The sequence below is a fragment of the Arvicanthis niloticus genome (assembly GCF_011762505.2).
Source record: "Arvicanthis niloticus isolate mArvNil1 chromosome Y unlocalized genomic scaffold, mArvNil1.pat.X SUPER_Y_unloc_23, whole genome shotgun sequence".
Taxonomy (NCBI): Eukaryota; Metazoa; Chordata; class Mammalia; order Rodentia; family Muridae; genus Arvicanthis; species Arvicanthis niloticus.
In genome coordinates this window covers 80,446-100,573 of record NW_023045014.1, presented here as the reverse complement: position 1 = coordinate 100,573, position 20,128 = coordinate 80,446, and the positions used below count along the sequence as shown (strand labels likewise).

The following is a 20,128-nucleotide window of genomic DNA, read 5'->3' as shown; positions in this document are numbered from 1 at the left end:
TTAAACTTCTCCTGATGTCCAGTCTCTGCCCTTGCACATGATGCTCTGGTGTTTCCCTACCTAACAACTAATTATTCAGCTCACATTATTACTTTCTGGACTTGTTCTAGCTATGCCCCCCAAAGATTACTCTCAGATGGTAGCTCTGAACTTATCCTGCAGCCTTTGCCTCTCTCAGCATGCTGAAAGTATTTTGAACACAGAAAATCAATGTGTTCATCCATTGTCACAAAGGCATGGTACAGTGAGTATGGACAGAAGGTATGCTATAACTAATTATTGGGTTATAATGAATTTCGTGAACGGTGTTGGAACGTGTGCATTTTTCAGTCTCAAAAATAAACTTTGTCAGTTTTCTTAGTGGAAACAACTGCTGTGTAGAGACAATTTTAAAAATAAAAATTTTCCAAATCTTCAGCTTCTTTCTTTTTTTTTCTTCCCTGTGGCATTTCATGACATGATGTGCTGGTGGTACATCAAGGAGCTCTGTAACTCCTGAAATTAAGCTGTATCTATCTTTTTCATGTGGGTCCAGAGAAACATGCAGTTTTCTAGGGTTGGGGATGGAATACTGAAGTTGAAGTTATGAAGAAGAGTGGGAAAGAGGGACAATGGGAGTGATTTTATTTTAATATCTCCTGTCTTTCTTGGGGGTAGGAACATCAGGTTTGCAAAGTCAGTTTTGAAAAGAGTACTGATTGTTTAAGTGTTTGCAAACTCTTTTCAAATATCTAAGGTGAAGGAACGAAAGTGTTGAACGTTGGGAGAGGAGTTGGTTGGCTTCGTGTTTCAGTATCCCAACAATAAAGATTATTGCAATAACAATGGAGTCTCAGATTGGATACCACAGAGGCCTCCTTTGCCAGCCAACTGATTTTATCTTGTGAGCCCATGGTTACTCAAATATCCAATCAATATAAAGACTCAGCTACAAAAAAGAATTACAGACCATTTTCCCTTAAAACCACAGATGCAAAATATATTTAATAAAATAAATTAAATTAAATAGAAAACACTTCAAAACATAATCCTCCATGATCAATGAGGCAGGCTCTATTAAAGAGACCAGGAATGGTTTAATATAATGTGCTTCATGTGTAAGAAAATAAAGCAAGTGGTCATCTCATTAGATGATGAATAATTCTGAGACAATATTTAATTCCACTTTACGATAAAATTCCTGGAGTGATTAAGGATACAAGAGACACACCTAAACATAATAATGTCACTTTACTGCAAACCTATAGTCAACATTAAATTAAATGGAGAGACATTCATATTAATTCCACTAACTCACAAACAAGATGAGGTTATTCATTCTCTTCACATCTATTTAAAATACTATCTAAAAGTTTAGCAAGAACAATAAAACTGAAGAAGATAGAAGTAATATAGATTAGAAAGGAGGAAGTAAAATTATCTTTTTTTTTTTTTTTGGTTTTACGAGACAGGGTTTCTCTATATAAGCCTGGCTGTCCTGGAACTCACTCTGTAGACCAGGCTGGCCTCGAACTCAGAAATCTGCCTGCCTCTGCCTCCCAAGAGCTGTGATTAAAGGTGATCGCCACCACTGCCCATCCAAAATTGTCTTTATTTGCAGATGATGCAAGTGGACCAAAACTTCCCAAATGTAATTTCTAGACCTGATAAGCCCTTTCACCAACGTTGTTGGATACATGATCAACTAAAAATACAAAGAAAATACAGTGGAATTACAAATGAGTTTGTAAGTGGAAACAAAATATACAGACATCATAAAATTTGAATTGATTGTTGATGCTTGTCACATTTTTCCTCATAATAAATAACCTTGAGTAACTCAGTGTGTTGGGTATGATCTTACCAAATTCTTTGTAGTCACAGATTACTTTGGGTATTCTTGAGGGTCCTCAAAGATGACTGTGATACACAAAGGCTTTAATAGATTGATTTCATGCTGAAGAGTTTACTCTTATATAAAGATGCCAGAAAGTACAAAACTTTAATGCATTGACTACGTTTATGGGGTTTCTTTGCATTATGACTTTTTCTCATGGTATCTAGGATGACTGCCACATGCAAAGGCTTTACCACATTGTTTATGCATAGTGTTTCTCTCCAGGATGTATTATTCTATGTTCATAGATGACTGTGTTGTGAAAATTTTTTCTCTCATTGATAAAATTTGTAAGATATGTCTTCAATATGTGTTCTGCTATGTATTTAAATATGTCTATAATATACAAATGTTGGGAAGAAGCTAAAGAAACTTGCCCTAAGGACTGCCTTTTTGTTACCAGCCTCCATTTAATCATAAATTCAAACTAAGTTTTAGGTCATAGGGGACCTGTGTACTTAACAATATCTGACTAGCTTTCATCATTGATGGTTTGTTACCTAAAACATAGTATCTGTTCCTAACCATAATTTCTGTTATTCATATTTTATTTCTCAAAATGTAATGTTTCTAACAACAAAAGAACAAATGGCTGTGATAGTTTTGACCATACAATCTACATTCTGTATCATTTGACATAGAGTAAAACAGAAAAAAACATGATTGGGAGAAAAATGTAGCTGTAATTTGGCAGAGGACTTTGTGGTTTTGACTTTTGGATGTTATATAACTTTCTGTTTCAGGGTGGGGCTGAGGTTGGGTATTGCAGTTAAGCTTCTGAGTATAGTTGTGTGGCTCTGATTTATCAATAGAGACTTGATTACAATAAATTCTTATCATTTGCCTTGTCCTGTGTTTGAGTTGAGTTAGATCTCAGTAGACCCCATGATGTAAAGGCTTTAGCACAGTATGTAAGCACTGTGAGTATGAATAGTTTCATAATGATGAAGACTACAGAGGTGTGCAAAGGCTTCATTATACTAAACATGTCCATTAGGACTCTGTGGGTGTGTTTTGAGACACAGGGTGCATATTTAGCACTAGAAGGCAAGTCCAGAGTCACAGGGGACATGATTAAGACTGAGGGGATGTGTCCTCAGTCACAGGGGCATGCTTAAGACTCAGGGGGCGTGTTTAAGACCAAAGAGGCATGTCCTGAGTCACAGGTGGCATGCTTAAACTCTAGCATGTATTCTTTCATGATAATGAAGACTAGAGAATTGTACAACCACTTGACCTTATTAAATACATTCACAGGGTGTCTGTCTTAGTGTTTCCATTGCTATGAAGAGAAATCATGAACAAGGCAACTCATATAAAAGCAATAGTTTAATTGGGACTGGGTTACAGTTTCAAAGAATTAGTCCTTTTTCATCATAGCAGGAAGCATGGCAGGCATGAAAGAAAACATGATGTTGGTGAAGAAGCTGAGAGTTCTGCATCTTGATCCAGAGGCAGGCAGGAAGAGACTGTCTGCCAGGGAGCTAGTAGGAAGGCCCATTCTGCACTGGGTGGAACTTCAAATCCTTCAGTGATGGACTTCCTCCAAGGCCACATCTCATAATAACTTCCTCTCAATCCCTGAGCCAAGCATATTTATACTACCACATTCCACTGCCTGGCTCCATTATGATTATGCAAACACATGAGTGTATGGAGACCATATTTTAAAATAGCATAATACAAAATATGTGAGGTTCAAATTAAAAGGTCGTCATCATCTATAGAAGTCTCATAAATGTTAAAAGTCCAAAGTTCAAAGTCTCTTCTGAGATTCATGCAATCCTGTAACTATAATTCCTTATACTTTCAAAAATATAGCATAAAATATCAAACCAAATTCACAGTATATACTTCACCATTCCTAAATGCCATTGTGAGGAAATACTGGGCCAAAAAAAGACCAAAAGCCAGCAAGGCAATCTCCAAACTCTGCATCTCCATGTCTGATGTCAAAGCATTCTTCAGATCTCCAACTCCTCTCTGCCCTGCTCACTGCAGCACAATTCTTTCTCTTTGGCTGATTTTATTTCCTGAAAGTTTTCCTGAGAAGGTATTCCATAGCTCAGGAATCTAGAACTCTTTGTGTTTACAAAGTAACTTCAAAATTACAGCTTCTTGTTCCAGTATCTGGGATCCACAGATGATCTTCTGTGCTCCTCAAAAAAAACTGGGTCTCTCTCCAGCTCTTCCCTCTGTACTACAATAGGTTCTGCTTGACTCCATTCAACTGCTACTGCTGTTCTTTCTGCTCATCCATGGGACTGACATCTTCAATATATTGGGTTTTCTGTGATAAACAGTCTTCAGTGAGTTCCTCTCATAGGCTCCCTTCATGGTGCCAAGCCTCAGATGCACTGCATGAAACACTCATGCCTTAAAACCAGTGCCACCTGGGTGAGTCTTACACAGGACCGAGTCAAGCTGCACCACAATGGACAACCTTGGCTACCTTTGGAATACAACCTCTTCTTCCTCCCAGAAAGCACTTACCAGAAGGTTTCACCTCAGTGATGCTGGTTGCTTCTTCATCCCCACTAATTTTCTAACTACAGCCAACCATCATCAATTGTCTCAATCATTCCTTCTCTTCTTTCCTTTAAAAGCAGAGCCACATGGACAAAGCTGCTGAGTTCCTCTGCTTGCTGGGGCTGGAACATGACCCCTTCTATTATATCATCACCAGCTTTCTATTTTTCAACAACTTTAATGGCTAAGCTCAGCTGTACTTGAACATGCTCTGTAGATTAATCTTGAACTCAGATCTGCATGGCTCTGTCTTTTGAATGTTGGGTAATAAATGTGTAACACTTTGCCCATAGCTAAGCTTTTCATTACCTAAAACGTGTTCTGTACCAGGATGACTTGAATCAGAAATCAGCTTGATTCTGATCTCCTGGGATTTCAGGTATGTATGTGCCACCATGCCTGGACCTAAGTGTATCCTTTTAGATTTTAAATTGAAAACCCAGTATAGTAATCACAATCTGTTCATTGTCAATTGGACACATACTTGTATCTCCTTATGTCCACATAAAAACAATAATCAGTTAATAATAATGCCTAACATTATACAGTTCTCACCCATACAACTTCACATCCATATGTTTAGGTGGATGGAATCTTGCCATAAAATCACCATTTCTTTAATAACATTGTGTATCTTTGATCACAAGATTTAGCTTCATTCAACTTCCTGGTGAGATTTTCTTTGAAGCTAACATTTCATATTTTTCCTTTCTAAGATTTCTAATTATGATCAAAACAAGCACCATGAGAGTAAACACAGGCCAAAGGCTATCCTTGGCTTTCCTGAGACTGCTTTGTCAATGCAATTAACAAAATAAACCTCTTTACCTTCAGATGGGAGTAAAACACAGCACCATTCTTCAACAAAGCATTATAAAAACTATATACAAAGTTGAAATTACCCTTAGTACGTATGTGTTCTACTAGCATGGCCCATGAAGTTCCACTTAATGCATGTACAAACCCAACATCAAACCCACATTGCTTCACACAAAAGCCTGGTCAGGCCTACCAATAAGAATACTTAAGTCTGGGGTACCAACTTCTGCCTTAGATAAAATTTCCATTGCTAAGAAGAGACACTGTGACCAAGGCAACTCTGTTAAAGGCAAATAGTTAACTCGATCTATCTTACACTTTCAAGTGTTTAGTTCATGACCAACATAGCAGGAAGAATGAAAGCATACAGGCAGCCGTGATGCTGGAGAAGGAGCTGAGAGTTCTGCATTTTCTTGAGAAGGTAGTCACGAAGAGACTGTCTTCCAGCCAGGTGGTAGGAGAGTCTGCTTTTTACGGGCCAGAGCTCCAAAGACCACCACACTAGGAGTTCACTTCCTTCAAAACAGTAATATCTACTCCCACAAGGCCAAACATATTAATATTGACATTTCTTAGGGCCAAGTATATTCAAATCATCACAGTTCATTTCTACTATGAATTTTTTCATGCATTTATATATGATTAGGACATGCAGATGCTTTACCACATAGATTACTTTCAGAAGGTTTCTCTCTAGTACGTGTTGATTTTTGTATTCAGAGAATAATGTGGCATGTAAATAATTTTCCAACTTGAGTACATTCACAAGATTTCTGTCCAATTTGTGGTCTTTTATGTCTTTGGAGACTAGTGATAGGCATAGGCTTCTCCACATATGTTCCATTCATAAGGTTTCTCTAAAAAGTGTGTTACTTGAAGTGTTTGGAGAACACATTGTCATGCAAAGACATTACCTCATTCATGGCATTCATGCAGTTTCTCTACAGTATGTGTTCTTTTATGGATCGGGCACTGCCTGTGACATGCAAGGACTTAGTACCTTGATGACACTGAGTCACTCTCTTGAATGTGTTCCATTATGTAGTCGCAGATAAAAGTGAATTGTCAGTTTTTCCACAGTGATTATATTAATGAGGCTTCTCTCCAGTGTGATTTCTTTGTGTGTGTGTAAAGAACTATGACATGCAAAGACTTCATCACATTGTGAATATTCAACCAGGTTTTCCTCTGGTATGTGATCTCTCCTGTCACTGCAGATGACTGTGACTTGCAAATGCTTTACAACACTGATTACATTCATGAGGCTTCTCTCCTGTTCTTGTTCTTTTATAATAATGGAGATGCTAATGTTGTGAAAAGTCTTTACCACGTTGATCACATTCATGAAGTTTCTTGCAATGTGGGATCATTTATGTTTCTGAGTCTAGTGGGACATGCAAAGACTTTAGCACAATGATTACATTCATAGTTCTGTCCAATATGGGTTCTTTTATGTTTTTTTAGGAAAAATCTTTATGGAAAGGCTTTTACCACAATGATCACATTCATAGGTTTCTTTCCAATATGGGTTCTTTTATGGTTTTGGAGACAAAAACTTTGTGAAAAGGCTTTAAATATATTAATTACATTCACACAGAATCGCTCCAGTATGTGATCATTTATTTCTTTGGAACGTTTTTACTTATAAATGGTTTTTTCCACATTGATTACATAATTAAGGTTTCTCTCTGGCATGTGATCTTTTATGTATTTGGAGATTACTGTGACATGAAAAGGTTTTGCCACATTGATTACATTCATATGGTTTCTCTCCAGTATGTGTTCTTTTATGTCTTTGGATACTACTGTGATCTGAAAAGGCTTTACCACATTGATTACATTCATAAGGTTTCTCTCCAGTATGTGTTCTTTTATGATATTGGAGACCACTGTGACATGAAAAGGCTTTACCACATTGATTACATTCATGAGGTTTCTCTCCAGTATGTGTTCTTTTATGTCTTTGGAGACTACTGTGATCTGAAAAGGCTTTACCACATTGATTACATTCATGAGGTTTCTCTCAAGTATGTGTTCTTTTATGTCTTTGGAGACTACTGTGATCTGAAAAGGCTTTACCACATTGATTACATTCATGAGGTTTCTCTCCAGTATGTGTTCTCTTATGTTTTTTGAGACTACTGTGATCTGAAAAGTCTTTACCACATTGATTACATTCATGAGGTTTCTCTCCAGTATGTGTTCTTTTATGTATTTGGAGATTACTTTGTTGTGTAAAGCCTTTACCACATTGATTACATTCATATGGTTTCTCTCCTGTATGTGTTCTTTTATGTATTTGGAGACTACTGTGATATGAAAAGGCTTTACCACATTGATTACATTCATATGGTTTCTCTCCAGTATGTGTCCTTTTATGGATTTGGAGATGATTTTGTTGTGTAAAGCCTTTACCACATTGATTACATTCATAAGGTTTCTCTCCAGTATGTGTTCTTTTATGAGATCGGAGATGACTGGGCCTTGCAAATGCTTTACCACATTGATTACATTCATAAGGTTTCTCTCCAGTATGTGTTCTTTTATGTCTTTGGAGACTACTGTGATCTGAAAAGGCTTTACCACATTGATTACATTCATGAGGTTTCTCTCCAGTATGTGTTCTTTTATGTCTTTGGAGATTACTGTGACATGAAAAGACTTTACCACATTGATTACATTCATGAGGTTTCTCTCCAGTATGTGTTCTTTTATGTTTTCGGAGATTACTTTGTTGTGTAAAGCCTTTACCACATTGATTATATTCATAATGTTTCTCTCCAGTATGTGTAATTTTTTGAGAATGGAGATGACTTTGACATGAAAAGGCTTTACCACATTGATTAAATTCATGTAGTTTCTCTCCAGTATGACTTCTTTCTTGCCTGCAACAATAATAGGCACATGTGAAAACTTTACCACATTCATAGCCTGATCAATCATTTTACAAATATGTATAAATTTTACAGTTGGTCTAATAAAAAGAACACAGAGATCTTAAGGTTTTATCACTTTAATGTTCATGGTTGTACTTGCTCACTGTGTGTTGCTTTACGTCTTTGAAAATACCTGTGATGGTAAGACCATTTATTGCATGGCTCACATTTACAGAATCCTTTTTCTATATGAGATTTCTATATGATGTTTTTAACATGTCCTAAGAAATATGGGATAACTCAGAGCATTAAAACACTCATTGAATTCTTAGTTTTTCCTGTAGTGTGCATCACACAACAGCAGCACTGTGAACCAGGATGAACAAAAGAATGTACAAACTTCCAGTACCCATAGAGATTTTCTGCAGTGTGACTTTGGAGATGTTCCCAGTAATGTCACAAAATCAATCAACTGCAAACACCTATCATATTCAGAAAGTCTACCAAAGGCAGAATACTACATGTCTTGTCATTGTTCTGAAGTAGATAGAGGTATGTTGTTTCTTTTAGTATCTCTATGCTCACATGGTTTAATCCATGCTGACAATTGATACATCCATTAAAAAAGAATAACAAATGAAAGGTTTCCACATTGAATTCACCTGCATTGATTTTTTGTTCACTGCAGACATGATTAATATTTCTCCACAACATTCTTGACTCTCATAAACTGACAAAACACTAAACTTAACAATTTCACTGCAAGTATATGAGTATCACCAACTTTATCATGGACAATTTGCTTATTAGAAGGTTATGGATACATGTTTATCACTATCCAATGTGCAACATCTAAATATTATGAGACTATACAAATTGGTAGTTCCACAACATAGCTCTAATGGAGATACAAATCAAATAAACTGATCGCTTAAGACATTGTTTCTTTCTCTTCTTTCTTACAGAATTGCCTTGCAAACACCAATCACATAACTGACATTGAGGTACATAAAAGGACTGATATTTTACACACTTGCTTTCCATTAGAGCTTCCAGATCATATTAAACTTTCCTCACAGGCATATTTGTATCAGCTTAAACATTAAAATTACCTTTCATGACTTCTAGAAGTTTGATATTGTTCTTCAGTATGATGCCCTTCCAAATTATAGCCTAAAACACGGTACCAGAAAATGAAAGATATGGGATTAGAATTAGGCAATATTCAAGTTATTCTGAATTTTCACGGCAATGAACCTGATTTATTCAACTCAATATTACTTGTTCTCTATTGAAATAACATATGATCATCAGTAACCCAAAAACATTTTTCCCTTATACTGAGAAGCAAAAATAAATTCACAGTCTTACCTATAGCAGTGAGGTTCCAGTAGGTCTCAAGCATCACATCTTTGTAGAGATTCTTCTGGGAAGGATCCAGCAAATTCCACTCTTCTGCAGTGAAGTTCACATGCACATCTTCGTAAGTCACTGCTTCCTAAAATATCCCATACATGTGAACAACACAAAGCCTGATACTGACATCACTACAAAGTAAAGGTATGCTTCCTATAAAATATAATCTTATAATTCACATGATTTATCAACTTATTTGCTGAAACATGAATTATAATATGATCACCATGTCAGTTTAGAAGAAACTTGAAATATTGACACTTGAATCCTTCACACAGGGTTCATCTGTGTCATTCCTGAACCCTTTGAATAGATTATAGCCTTGCAACACAAATGGCAATTGAGAGGGATATGCAGGGGGAAACAGATCAACTGTACTGAGCACACATCTGAAAAGCTGTATGAACAACTACTAACTATAAAGGTGATGGGCAAGCTGCTTGTATTTGCTCATGTATTTAATTGCAGAGGGACAGGCAGGTGTATGTCATTGAGTTGAATGTAGCACGATACATGCAATGAGTTTTAGGACATCAAAAGTCACATGTTAATAACCTTACTGTGCTACAAAAATAAATCAGGAAACAAAAAATGATAGAATGAACTCACAGATTTTTACTGAACTTTCTGCAAAGCATTATACATTCAGTGCAGTCCTGTATTCGTCTTGCATAAACATGAAGTGAAACAGTTTAAACAGCAACATTAATAAATCTTAATAAAAGGGAATGCATGTTTAAACAGTTAAAAATGCACAGATGAAATTATTAGTAATGAATACGTTGATCAGAAATAAAGATTGTATTTCAGGTGTTCAACTACTGAGTATTTCAGGTCAGTAGTTGAAACATCTTGCTGGTCTTCCACATAATGGTGGACAATTTCTAGCATACACATGTGGACCAACACCTGTCCATTTCTTCAAGATCAGGAGTTCTGAGGCCATTTTCTGACAACAGTAAAGATGAGTCACACATGATATTCATATTCATGCACACAGTTGTGGGGAGCTGACAGAAGGCGGCTATCATCCTCACAGCCATCTTGGGCCATATACCCTGAAAAGAAACTTGATCACATCAGCCTACAACAGCTGACCACACTCTGACAACATCAAGTTTTAGGTACCCAGGATCTTCACATTGTTGTGTGAGACTTAAAGCTGTGATTTAGAGCCAAGACTAAAGGGTGTGACTTAGAGATCAGATTTAGAGACAAGACCTAAGGGCATGACTTAAAGGCATGACATAGAGGTGAGGCTTAGAAGTGAGACATATAAAAAGTGAGAGGCAGACAAAAAAGAATAACAGAAAATCAGACACTTCAGAGAGAACAACTTGGAGTTAATTATTAGGCATTAGGCACTTAGCACTTAGAGAATGAACTTGGAACTTGGAGGCACTAGGATCTGGGAACTAGGGACTAGGAACTCAAGACTTGGAAATTGGACTAGGAAGAGAGACTGAAAAATAAACAGGATTGAATCACACTCTGGTCTCCATTCTTCAAGTTTGTCCTCATTCTCTTGCTTGCTGAACCCCGACCCGGAAACTGGAGCAGCTTGGGGCAGTGTGGGCTCTAATAGTTTAGCCCCCAAGGTTTTTGGCAGTGCGGGTTTCAACATTGACAGAGTGGTCCGTGATATTTTGGCCCCCAAACGTAGGGCAGCTTGGGCCACAACACACAGGCATGATACATTATTTATTCAAAAATTTCACAACAAACATAAGAGTTAGGCAGAAAATCACACACCTGCAATTCAATGAATCTGAAGCATCAGATAATATTGATGACATGGGCATAAGCCATCCGGAGAAACAGAATACAAACTATATATTTGGCCAAATTTCAAAATTAAAGATATGGATGAAGAGCAGCACAGAAGCATGTGCTTATTGAACAAAAACATGTCAGGGGGCTTATGTGGTTTCTATATCTACTATCAGCACAGGAATTGCTTCACAGAAAAATTTAGTCTAGAAAACCAAACACAGAATGAATAAAGTTAAAAATATAAATCCATCAGGTTTGCCAACTAGCATAGCATTGAATCGCAAATATTTATACTGTACCTTATGTGAATTACAGACTGAGACCAAATGGGGAATGTATGGGAGTATGAGAAGAAAGCTGATCAAATTCAACCACAACACAGTAGACATACAGAACAAAATCTGTCCTGTCTAAAAGAAATGCAGGGGTAAAGCTGGAGCAGAGACTGAGGGAATGGCCAATGAAAACTTGCCCAGCTGGAGACCATCCTTATAGACAAACACCAATCCATGACATTATTAGGGATACTCTGTGATGCTCCCACACAGGAGCCTTGCATCATTATCCATTAAGAGGCTCCACCAAGCAGCTGACTTGAAACAGATGCAGAGAACCACAGTCAAACATTGAATGGTCCTTGGGGACTGTTATGTTAGTTGGGGGAAGGATTGATGTCCTGAAGAGGATAGGAATCCATGAGAAGGTCAACAGAATCAACTAACCTGGACCCTTGGGGACACTGAGAGCCTAATCTACAAACAAAATAATACACACAGTCTAGACTAAGGCCCCAGAACATATGTAGCAAATGTGTAGCTCAGTCTTCATGAGGGTCCCCCAACAACTGTAGCAGGGGCTGTCCCTAAACCTGCTGTCTATCTGTGGAATCTGCTCCCTGAACTGGGCTGCCATGTCTGGCTTCAATGGAAAGGATAAACTTAAGCCAGCAGAGACTTGATGCACCGCTGTGTGGAGATACCCAGGGGTCCACACCTTCTCAAAGGAAAAACAGAGGATATTGGATAGAGGGACTCTGTGCAGGCGGTGGACCTAGAGTAGGGAATCCACTAGGTTCATAGCCATTTTATTTATAACAGCTTGAAACTGGAAAAATCCCAGATGTCACTCAACCAAAATATGAATATAGAAAATGTGGTTCGTTTACAAAAGGAAAAACTATTCAGCTATAAAATACAAGGACATCATGAATTTTGAAGGCAAATGGATACAACTAAAAACTATTATCCTGAGTGAGGTAACCCAGATCTAAAAGCACATGCATGTATGTACTCACTTACAAGTGAATAATAATCATAAAATACAGGAAACCCACACTACACTCCATAGACACAAAGAAACTACACGAGAAGGAAGGCCCAAATGAGCATGGTTGAATCTCACTCAGAATGGGGAGTAAAGCAATCATAGGAGGCAGATGGAAGAGAGAGAACTGCATGGGAGAACAGATAAGAAGGGGAAATCGGGGAGAACCAGCAACAGGTGTTTCGAGAGACAAAAGAGGGCCAGAGTGGGAATATGAATCAAAATCTGCAGCTGCCTGAGTGGAGGGGGTACATTTAGGATGTGCCAGAGACCATAAATATGTACCAAGGATTCTAAGGTTGATCTTAGCTGAGATGCATAACAGTGAGATATGGACTCTGAAGAGGCCACACCCTGCATCAGGCAGGACTCTTAATGGAGAGTTAAAAACCCAACCAGTCCAAAAATCTTTCTACCCAAAATTTGTCCTGTTCACAAGAATACAATCTACAACAAAGATTCTGCGCAGCAGCAAAATAACGTTGTTGCTGTTGTTCTAACTTGCTACTCCACTGCTGTGATTGAATCCTCTAAGCAAAAGCATCTCAGGTAATAACTGGTTGTGGTACATGGTTCTGTCAGATCACAGTCTATCATTTTGGGAGCTTAGATTAGAAACTGAAAGCAAAAAGCATGGACAATTAACTCAGCCATTCTGGATATCTGACGGGGCTGATAACTTATAGACTCATAGCCAATCCTGGCTATTTACCTTGAGAGAAAAGTTTTGAGTGGATGGTTTTCAGCTGACATTCATTCTAAAGCAAAGGAAAAATCCAGGTTCAGAACTAAGAGTTTTAGTTTGGATAGATGAGAGAGGTTCTGGTTAGTCAACAAAATGATGGACTGGGTGTTAGGAATATCTTGTACCTCACTGGTACAAATTGGCATAATTATGCTCTAATTGTATTTTGAGAGAAAAGTTTTATTTTAACAGGAAGGGTCATATGTAAAAGGAACTTAGGTGGGAAGGAGTACTGAGAGGAAGAGAAGGAGTAAGGAGAGGAGGAGAAGTAGGAAAGGAGAAGCTAGGTGATGAGAGAGAGAAAGAGAGAAAAAGGAGGGGACATGGAGACAAATGTTCACGTATCTCCACCAGTCAAAGATAGTTTATATATCTAGGTTGGGTATTGGGTTACACTTCTGATTCAGCATTAACAAACTTATAATGCCATTAATTAATATTTTTTAAAAAAAAGTATATAAAAGCAAAAAGAAAAAAAGGGCATGGGATAGGGGTTTTCATGGGGGTGGGGGGTGGGGAAAGGGGATGGCATCTGAAATGTAAATAAAATATACAATACAAAAAGCATGGACAAACACTGTCTCCTGGCTTGCTCTCTTGCTTGGTTACAGTCTCATGCTCAGCCTGCTCTCTCATCCAGCCCAGGACCACTTGCTTAGGGATATTGCCACCCTCAGTGGAAGAGCCTTCCTACTCAATCATCAACACTATCTCTCACAGACATAGCAACCAGCTATTCTGATGAGGACATGCCCTGAATTGAGGCTCCTTCAGATGACTGTATCTCTGAAATGCCGAGAACTGAAAACTACTATGACACAGACACAATAATAAATGAGGAAATTGTTACAACACAAACCAATGATTTAACCATATCAATTACAGGAGCTCCTGCCACCCCATGAGGAACTTGGAGTTGTGGCTGAGCAAGGACAAAATAGGGAGGGCACCTGGCTCAGATCAGGGAAGGATACACTGGAATGGGGAGCTCAGAGGCTGTGCTGACCTGGGGTGAGGGTCTTTAACCCTGGGTTCCCAGGCCAGTGCTACCAAAGAGGAGGCTAAAACAGCTGGAAGGTAGACAGAAAAGCAGATTGTCTCACACAACAGAAATGACCACCAACAAAGGACAGGATCTCTGACCCAAGGAAGATATGATAAATTTGTGACAATCAATGAAGAACAACCTCCCATCTTATGACAGCTCCAAGTTCAAAATTACAGAGTCACAGATGAACTGCACAGAGGGTAGTTCAGGAGGTGGGAAATGAGGTCTTTGTCTTTCTACCCTGTAAAATAAGGTAGGCAGAGCCTGATTTTGCCCTGGATGCTGTCTTTAAGAGCTCTCTGTCATGGACTAGTCAATGGGTCCAGGTCCTGTTGTTAAGAAGGATTTAACCCAAGGTGTGGGGCTGGTAACTAAATTGATTAGGATGGAGTCTGTCTCATTTCCTCAGTGAGAGAATAACAAGTGCCACACATAATACAGACAGCCACAAGGGGGCAGTAAAAGCTACCCAGCAGATTCTTCCACTTGGACAAAGGAGAAAATGAAGACAGGATGGCAGCTGTGAGCCCTGTAGCAGGGTTTTAAGTCTGCTCTAACCTTCCCAGAAATTAAAACCAGAGAAACACCGTTCACTATACCAGGCTCTGGAACATCTTCGAAGCACTTTGGGGCTGCGACTCTCCAGTGTATCCACTGTAGCAGGGTTCCATGTTCAATTTAGTCATCTCCCTCCACAATACTCAAGAAAAACCTGAAAACCAAGGCACACTATCTCAAATCTGGCAGATAAGCCACTGACCCAAAAAGAATGGTGGATATTAACAACCGGCCTTTCAATCCTTTAGTTGGGAGTCCTGAGGGTCTTGGGTCAATGCACTAAGATGTTATGTCCAGGTCACAGAGACCCCAAAGACCAACAAGTAGCCTATTGTAATGCAAACACATGGAGGTCTTTATCATGAGCTCTGTAATAAGGATTCTCATCAGTCAGCCTCACATGAGATCAAAACTGAGAGTCTAGAGGTGCTGAGTATTTATTGTAGTTACAGCAAGATTGGGGCATTAACATATAGGTCAGCAACTTAATATTTAAAAAGCTGCATGTCTGGCATAATCTGCAGGAACCAATCAAGGGGGCAAAATCATCTGACAAACATGATGGGTAGACTAACTTTTCCTCTGTAAGGTGTATTAATTATCTTATATGTAGCTTAACCCTGCAGTTGTACCTTGACTGTCTGTTGACAAGGGGGGATTGTCATAGGATGTTTGCTCAAGTGGACTTTGTGCACTCTCAGAAACAGAATTGATTGGGGTTTACAAACTCATCTTTGGCCTGAGGTCCTGATTATTGAAAAATGCTCCTGTTCAACCACAAGCCATGCATGGCAATAGAAAGGGTACTTTGTCCAAAGACCTGCCTCACTATCTGTTACTGCAGATCCTAATATCAGTTGCACTTACTCTTAGACAGAATACCAGTGGAAGTTGCCTCTCCCCCTGTGCATCATCTTATAGATAAGATAGACAATGCCCACCTGCCCTTCCTTTCCTGCCTCATCCTTGTGTCTCAGCCCCACTTGTGCAGACAGTCTCTGTTCAACCACATGCTTTACCTGCCAGGACACAAGGTAAGCGTTCTATAGATCTACCACACTGTTTATTATCCCAGATGCAATGATCACAGTTTTCCCCTAGCACTGTACTAAACACCAGAGGCAGCTTTACCTCTGTCCTGACTATGTCTGCCTGTGGATGCTAAGATCATCTCTTCCTCCTCACCTCTTCTCCCTGCTCCCAACATTACCCAGCATTCCCTATTGAAATTTAAAAATTAAAAATTAAATTAGTTTCTTTCCTTCTTGATCATTAAACTAAATTAATTACATTAATTTTAATTTAAAAAATTAAATTAAATTGAATTAAATAGTTTTTCATCATTAAAAGATAGAATTATTTCTTCACGTATCTTTTATTTCCAGTAATGCCAACCTATGGTTAGAAAAGTATTTATATGTATTTATATATTTATATATATTATATACATTATATATTGACATACTTATATATATTATGCACATTACATATATTTACATATTAGTATATATTATGCACATACTTGAACATTCGTATCTCATCGACATATTTATATATATTATGGCACATGGATCTGAATATTTGTTTCTTATACACATATTTGAATACCTGTTTATTGTACACATTATATGTCTATAATATATATAAATATGTCTGTAATATATATAAATATGTCTAATATATATATGTCTATAATATGTATAAGTATGTCTAATGTGTATGTCTGCAGCAATATATATGTCTGTAATATATGTAAATATGTCTGCAATATATATAAATATGCCTATAATATATATGTGTCTGTAATATGTATAAATATGTCTGTAATATATATAAATATGTCTGTAATATATATAAGTATGTCTGTAATATATATAAATAGTCTGTAATATATGTAAATATGTGTGTAATATATATAAATATGTCTGGAATATATATGTAATATATGTAAATCTGTCAGTAATATATGTAAATGACTGTAATATATAAATGTCTGTCTAATATATAAATATGTCTGTAATATATAAAAAATGTCTATAATATATATAAATATGTCTATAATATATATAAATATGTCTGTAATATATGTAAATATGTCTATAATATATATATTTCTGTAATATATAAATATATCTGTAATATATATATGTCCATAATAAATATAAATATGTCTGTAACATATATAAATGTCTGTAATATATATAAATGTCTATTATATATATGTCTGTAGTATATATATATATACATATATATGTCTGTAATATATATAAATATGTGTATAATAAACAAAAATTCAGATATGTGTATAAATTCGCAAGACCCCCCCTGAAATAATAACTAATTATTATTAATCAATAATTTCCAGTGCTTTCTTTGCCGCCTGCCTTGAACAACCGTGTCCGCAAGGGTCTCAGGGCCTCACCTCGTCCCTTATGGATTTGTCTCCATGTTGTGTCGGCTGGGAAATAAATCATCAGAAAATCGATAGAGATGATGAAGCCGTGTCTCCGAATTCATCAATCAGATGCATCAACTATAAAACATAAAACATAAAAATAAAATATAAAATACATCGAATATAAATTCTAAAATATAAAATTAAAAATTAAATTAAACTACAATGGAAAAAATATTAAATATAAAACATTGATAATTATAACGTAAATGTAAATGTAAATATAAAACATAAAATTCGGTAATATAAAATTTAAAGTACAAAATTCAAAAAAGTAAATTAAAATGGAAAATAATAAAAAATACAAACTAAAACATAGAATATAATATAAATATTAATATGAAATAAATAATATAAAATAAAAAATGAAATAAAACAAAATTTAAAATCTCAAATATATGTAAAATATAAAACATAAATATAAAATATGAAATAAAATAAAATATAAAATAAATCAAATATAAAATATAAAATATGAAATAAAAATAAATAAAACAAAATATTAAATAGAAAATATGAAATTAAATGTAAATATATAAGAATTATACTTTAAAATTAAAATATATAATAAATATGAAATGTAACTTATAAACCATAAGTATAAAATATAAATATAATGAAAATAAAATAAAAAGTAAATAAAATGTAAAATACATCAAATATAAAATTAAAAAATGAAAGCAAAATAAAATAGAAAATAATATAAAATAAAAATATGAAATATAACATAAAAGTAAAATATAAAATATAAAACATAAAACATAATATACAAAGTGTAAAATAAAATTTAAATATATAATAAAATATAATATGCAAACTATAAATATAATATATATGTAAATGTAAATAAAAAACACAATTTAAAACAAAATAAAATAGAAAATAGAAAATGAAAAACTCAAAGTAAAGTAATATATAAAATAATATAAAATATAATATTAAATATAAAATACAAAATATCATAAATTATATATATTATATATATAAAATAAGAAATAAATATGAAATAAAATATGAAATAAACGAAAATTTAAAATATACAATAAAATATAAAATGTAAAATACAAAACATAAATATAAAATATTAAATAATAAATACAAAATACATCAAATATAAAATATAAAATATAAAATAAAGCAAAATATAAATTTAAATATAAAATATTAAAAAAGTATATATGTAAAATATAATGTAAATGTAAACTATAAAATAAATAAATATAAATTAAAACAAAATATAAAAGAAGAAATAAATTTAATCTTTAAAATATATAATAAAATATAAAGTGTAAAATATAAAACAAGTATGAAACATACTATGAATATAAATATAAAATCAAAATCAAATATAAAATACATTAAATATAAAATATAAAACATAAAAAAAAGTAAATCGTTTTAAAACGATGTAAAATATGAAATCAAATACAAAATATAATATAAAATAAATTAAAGATTTAAAATAAAAATCTGATCGGACTTTTAATTCTACACCAGGCTGTGTAACGGAAATAAAATTGTTAAATATTATCCTACACGCGTCACATCCGGTCAGACGCTGTTTGACCAACTGTGCTTCACCGTACGTCATAATATTGATAATAATAAATATTAATTTGTGTCTATATAGCTTGTTTTATATTTTATATTTTATTTATTTGTTATATTTTATATTTTATTTTATATTTTTATTTATTTCGTTTACTTAATTTTATATTTATAGTTTATTTTATTCCATTTTCATTTACTTTACTACATTGTTATTTGTTATATTTTATATTCTTATCTTATTTAGATTTTTTCGTATTTAATATTTTATTTTATATTTTTATTCATTTTATCTCATATTTTATACTTTGTATTTTACTTCATTATAATTTTATTTTCGTATTTCGTTGCACATTTTATATTTACATTTATATTAGGATCCCCCCAAGTTGACTCTTGATTTACATTGACTGCTGTCGCCAATAATGGATCAGTATTGGTTATTAATTATCGATAATTGCTTATTGATTATTGATCGGTATTGATTACCCATAGGCGGTAATCGATCATTGGTTAGCATGGTTACTGATCATTTTTAGCATCGATTATTCGTCATTGATTAGTACTGATTACCGATTATCAAGATTACTGACCGTCATCGTCATCCCATCACCGTCATGCCCCTGCCTCTGCCTCCCGAGTGCTGGAACAATGGCCTGCGCCACGATTTATTGATTGGTTACTGTTTATTGATACCTGATTAGTATCAACAGAGCCGGGGCCGCCGCGGGGAATCACGGGATCGATCGCAGCTGCCACCTCTGGGAGACCCCGTCGCCGGCTGTGACGTCACGGTCAGCGCGACGTCTCCCGGGTCCGCAGCGGCAGCGATCCCGGTGCGGCCGCTGACAGGACGCGGTCGGGTTCGCGGGACTCAGTCGCGGTCCCTGTGACGTCAGAAGCCCGCAGTCAGCGGGCGCCGCGGGGCATCACGGGATCGCGCGACGCAGCCATTGACCTTGGGGAATCGCGCGGCCGCGGCCGTGTGCCGGAGCGGGTCCTCGTCGCCGGCTGTGACGTCACGGACTGCGCGACGATGTCGGCGGGAACCGAGGTGAATCATGTGATCGATCGGCGCCGCCATCGCCGCAGCCGCGGTTTTGTGGAGACACCGCCGTGCGCCTGAGCAGGTCCCGGTCGCCGGCTGTGACGTCACGGAGAC

At 35.9% G+C, this 20,128-nt stretch overlaps 1 protein-coding gene across 1 annotated transcript; it reads right to left on the bottom strand.

Moving 5' to 3' along the window:
- Nucleotides 1–3,221: 3,221 nt before the first annotated feature.
- Nucleotides 3,222–19,859, bottom strand: LOC143441090 (uncharacterized). Its single transcript, XM_076928162.1, is given in 6 exon segments — nucleotides 3,222–8,109; nucleotides 9,213–9,273; nucleotides 9,472–9,598; nucleotides 15,005–15,117; nucleotides 17,386–17,496; nucleotides 19,560–19,859. Coding segments are annotated over 4 exon segments (1,485 nt in total). The 5' UTR covers nucleotides 15,092–15,117; nucleotides 17,386–17,496; nucleotides 19,560–19,859; the 3' UTR covers nucleotides 3,222–6,899.
- Between the last annotated feature and the right edge of the window lie 269 nt (nucleotides 19,860–20,128).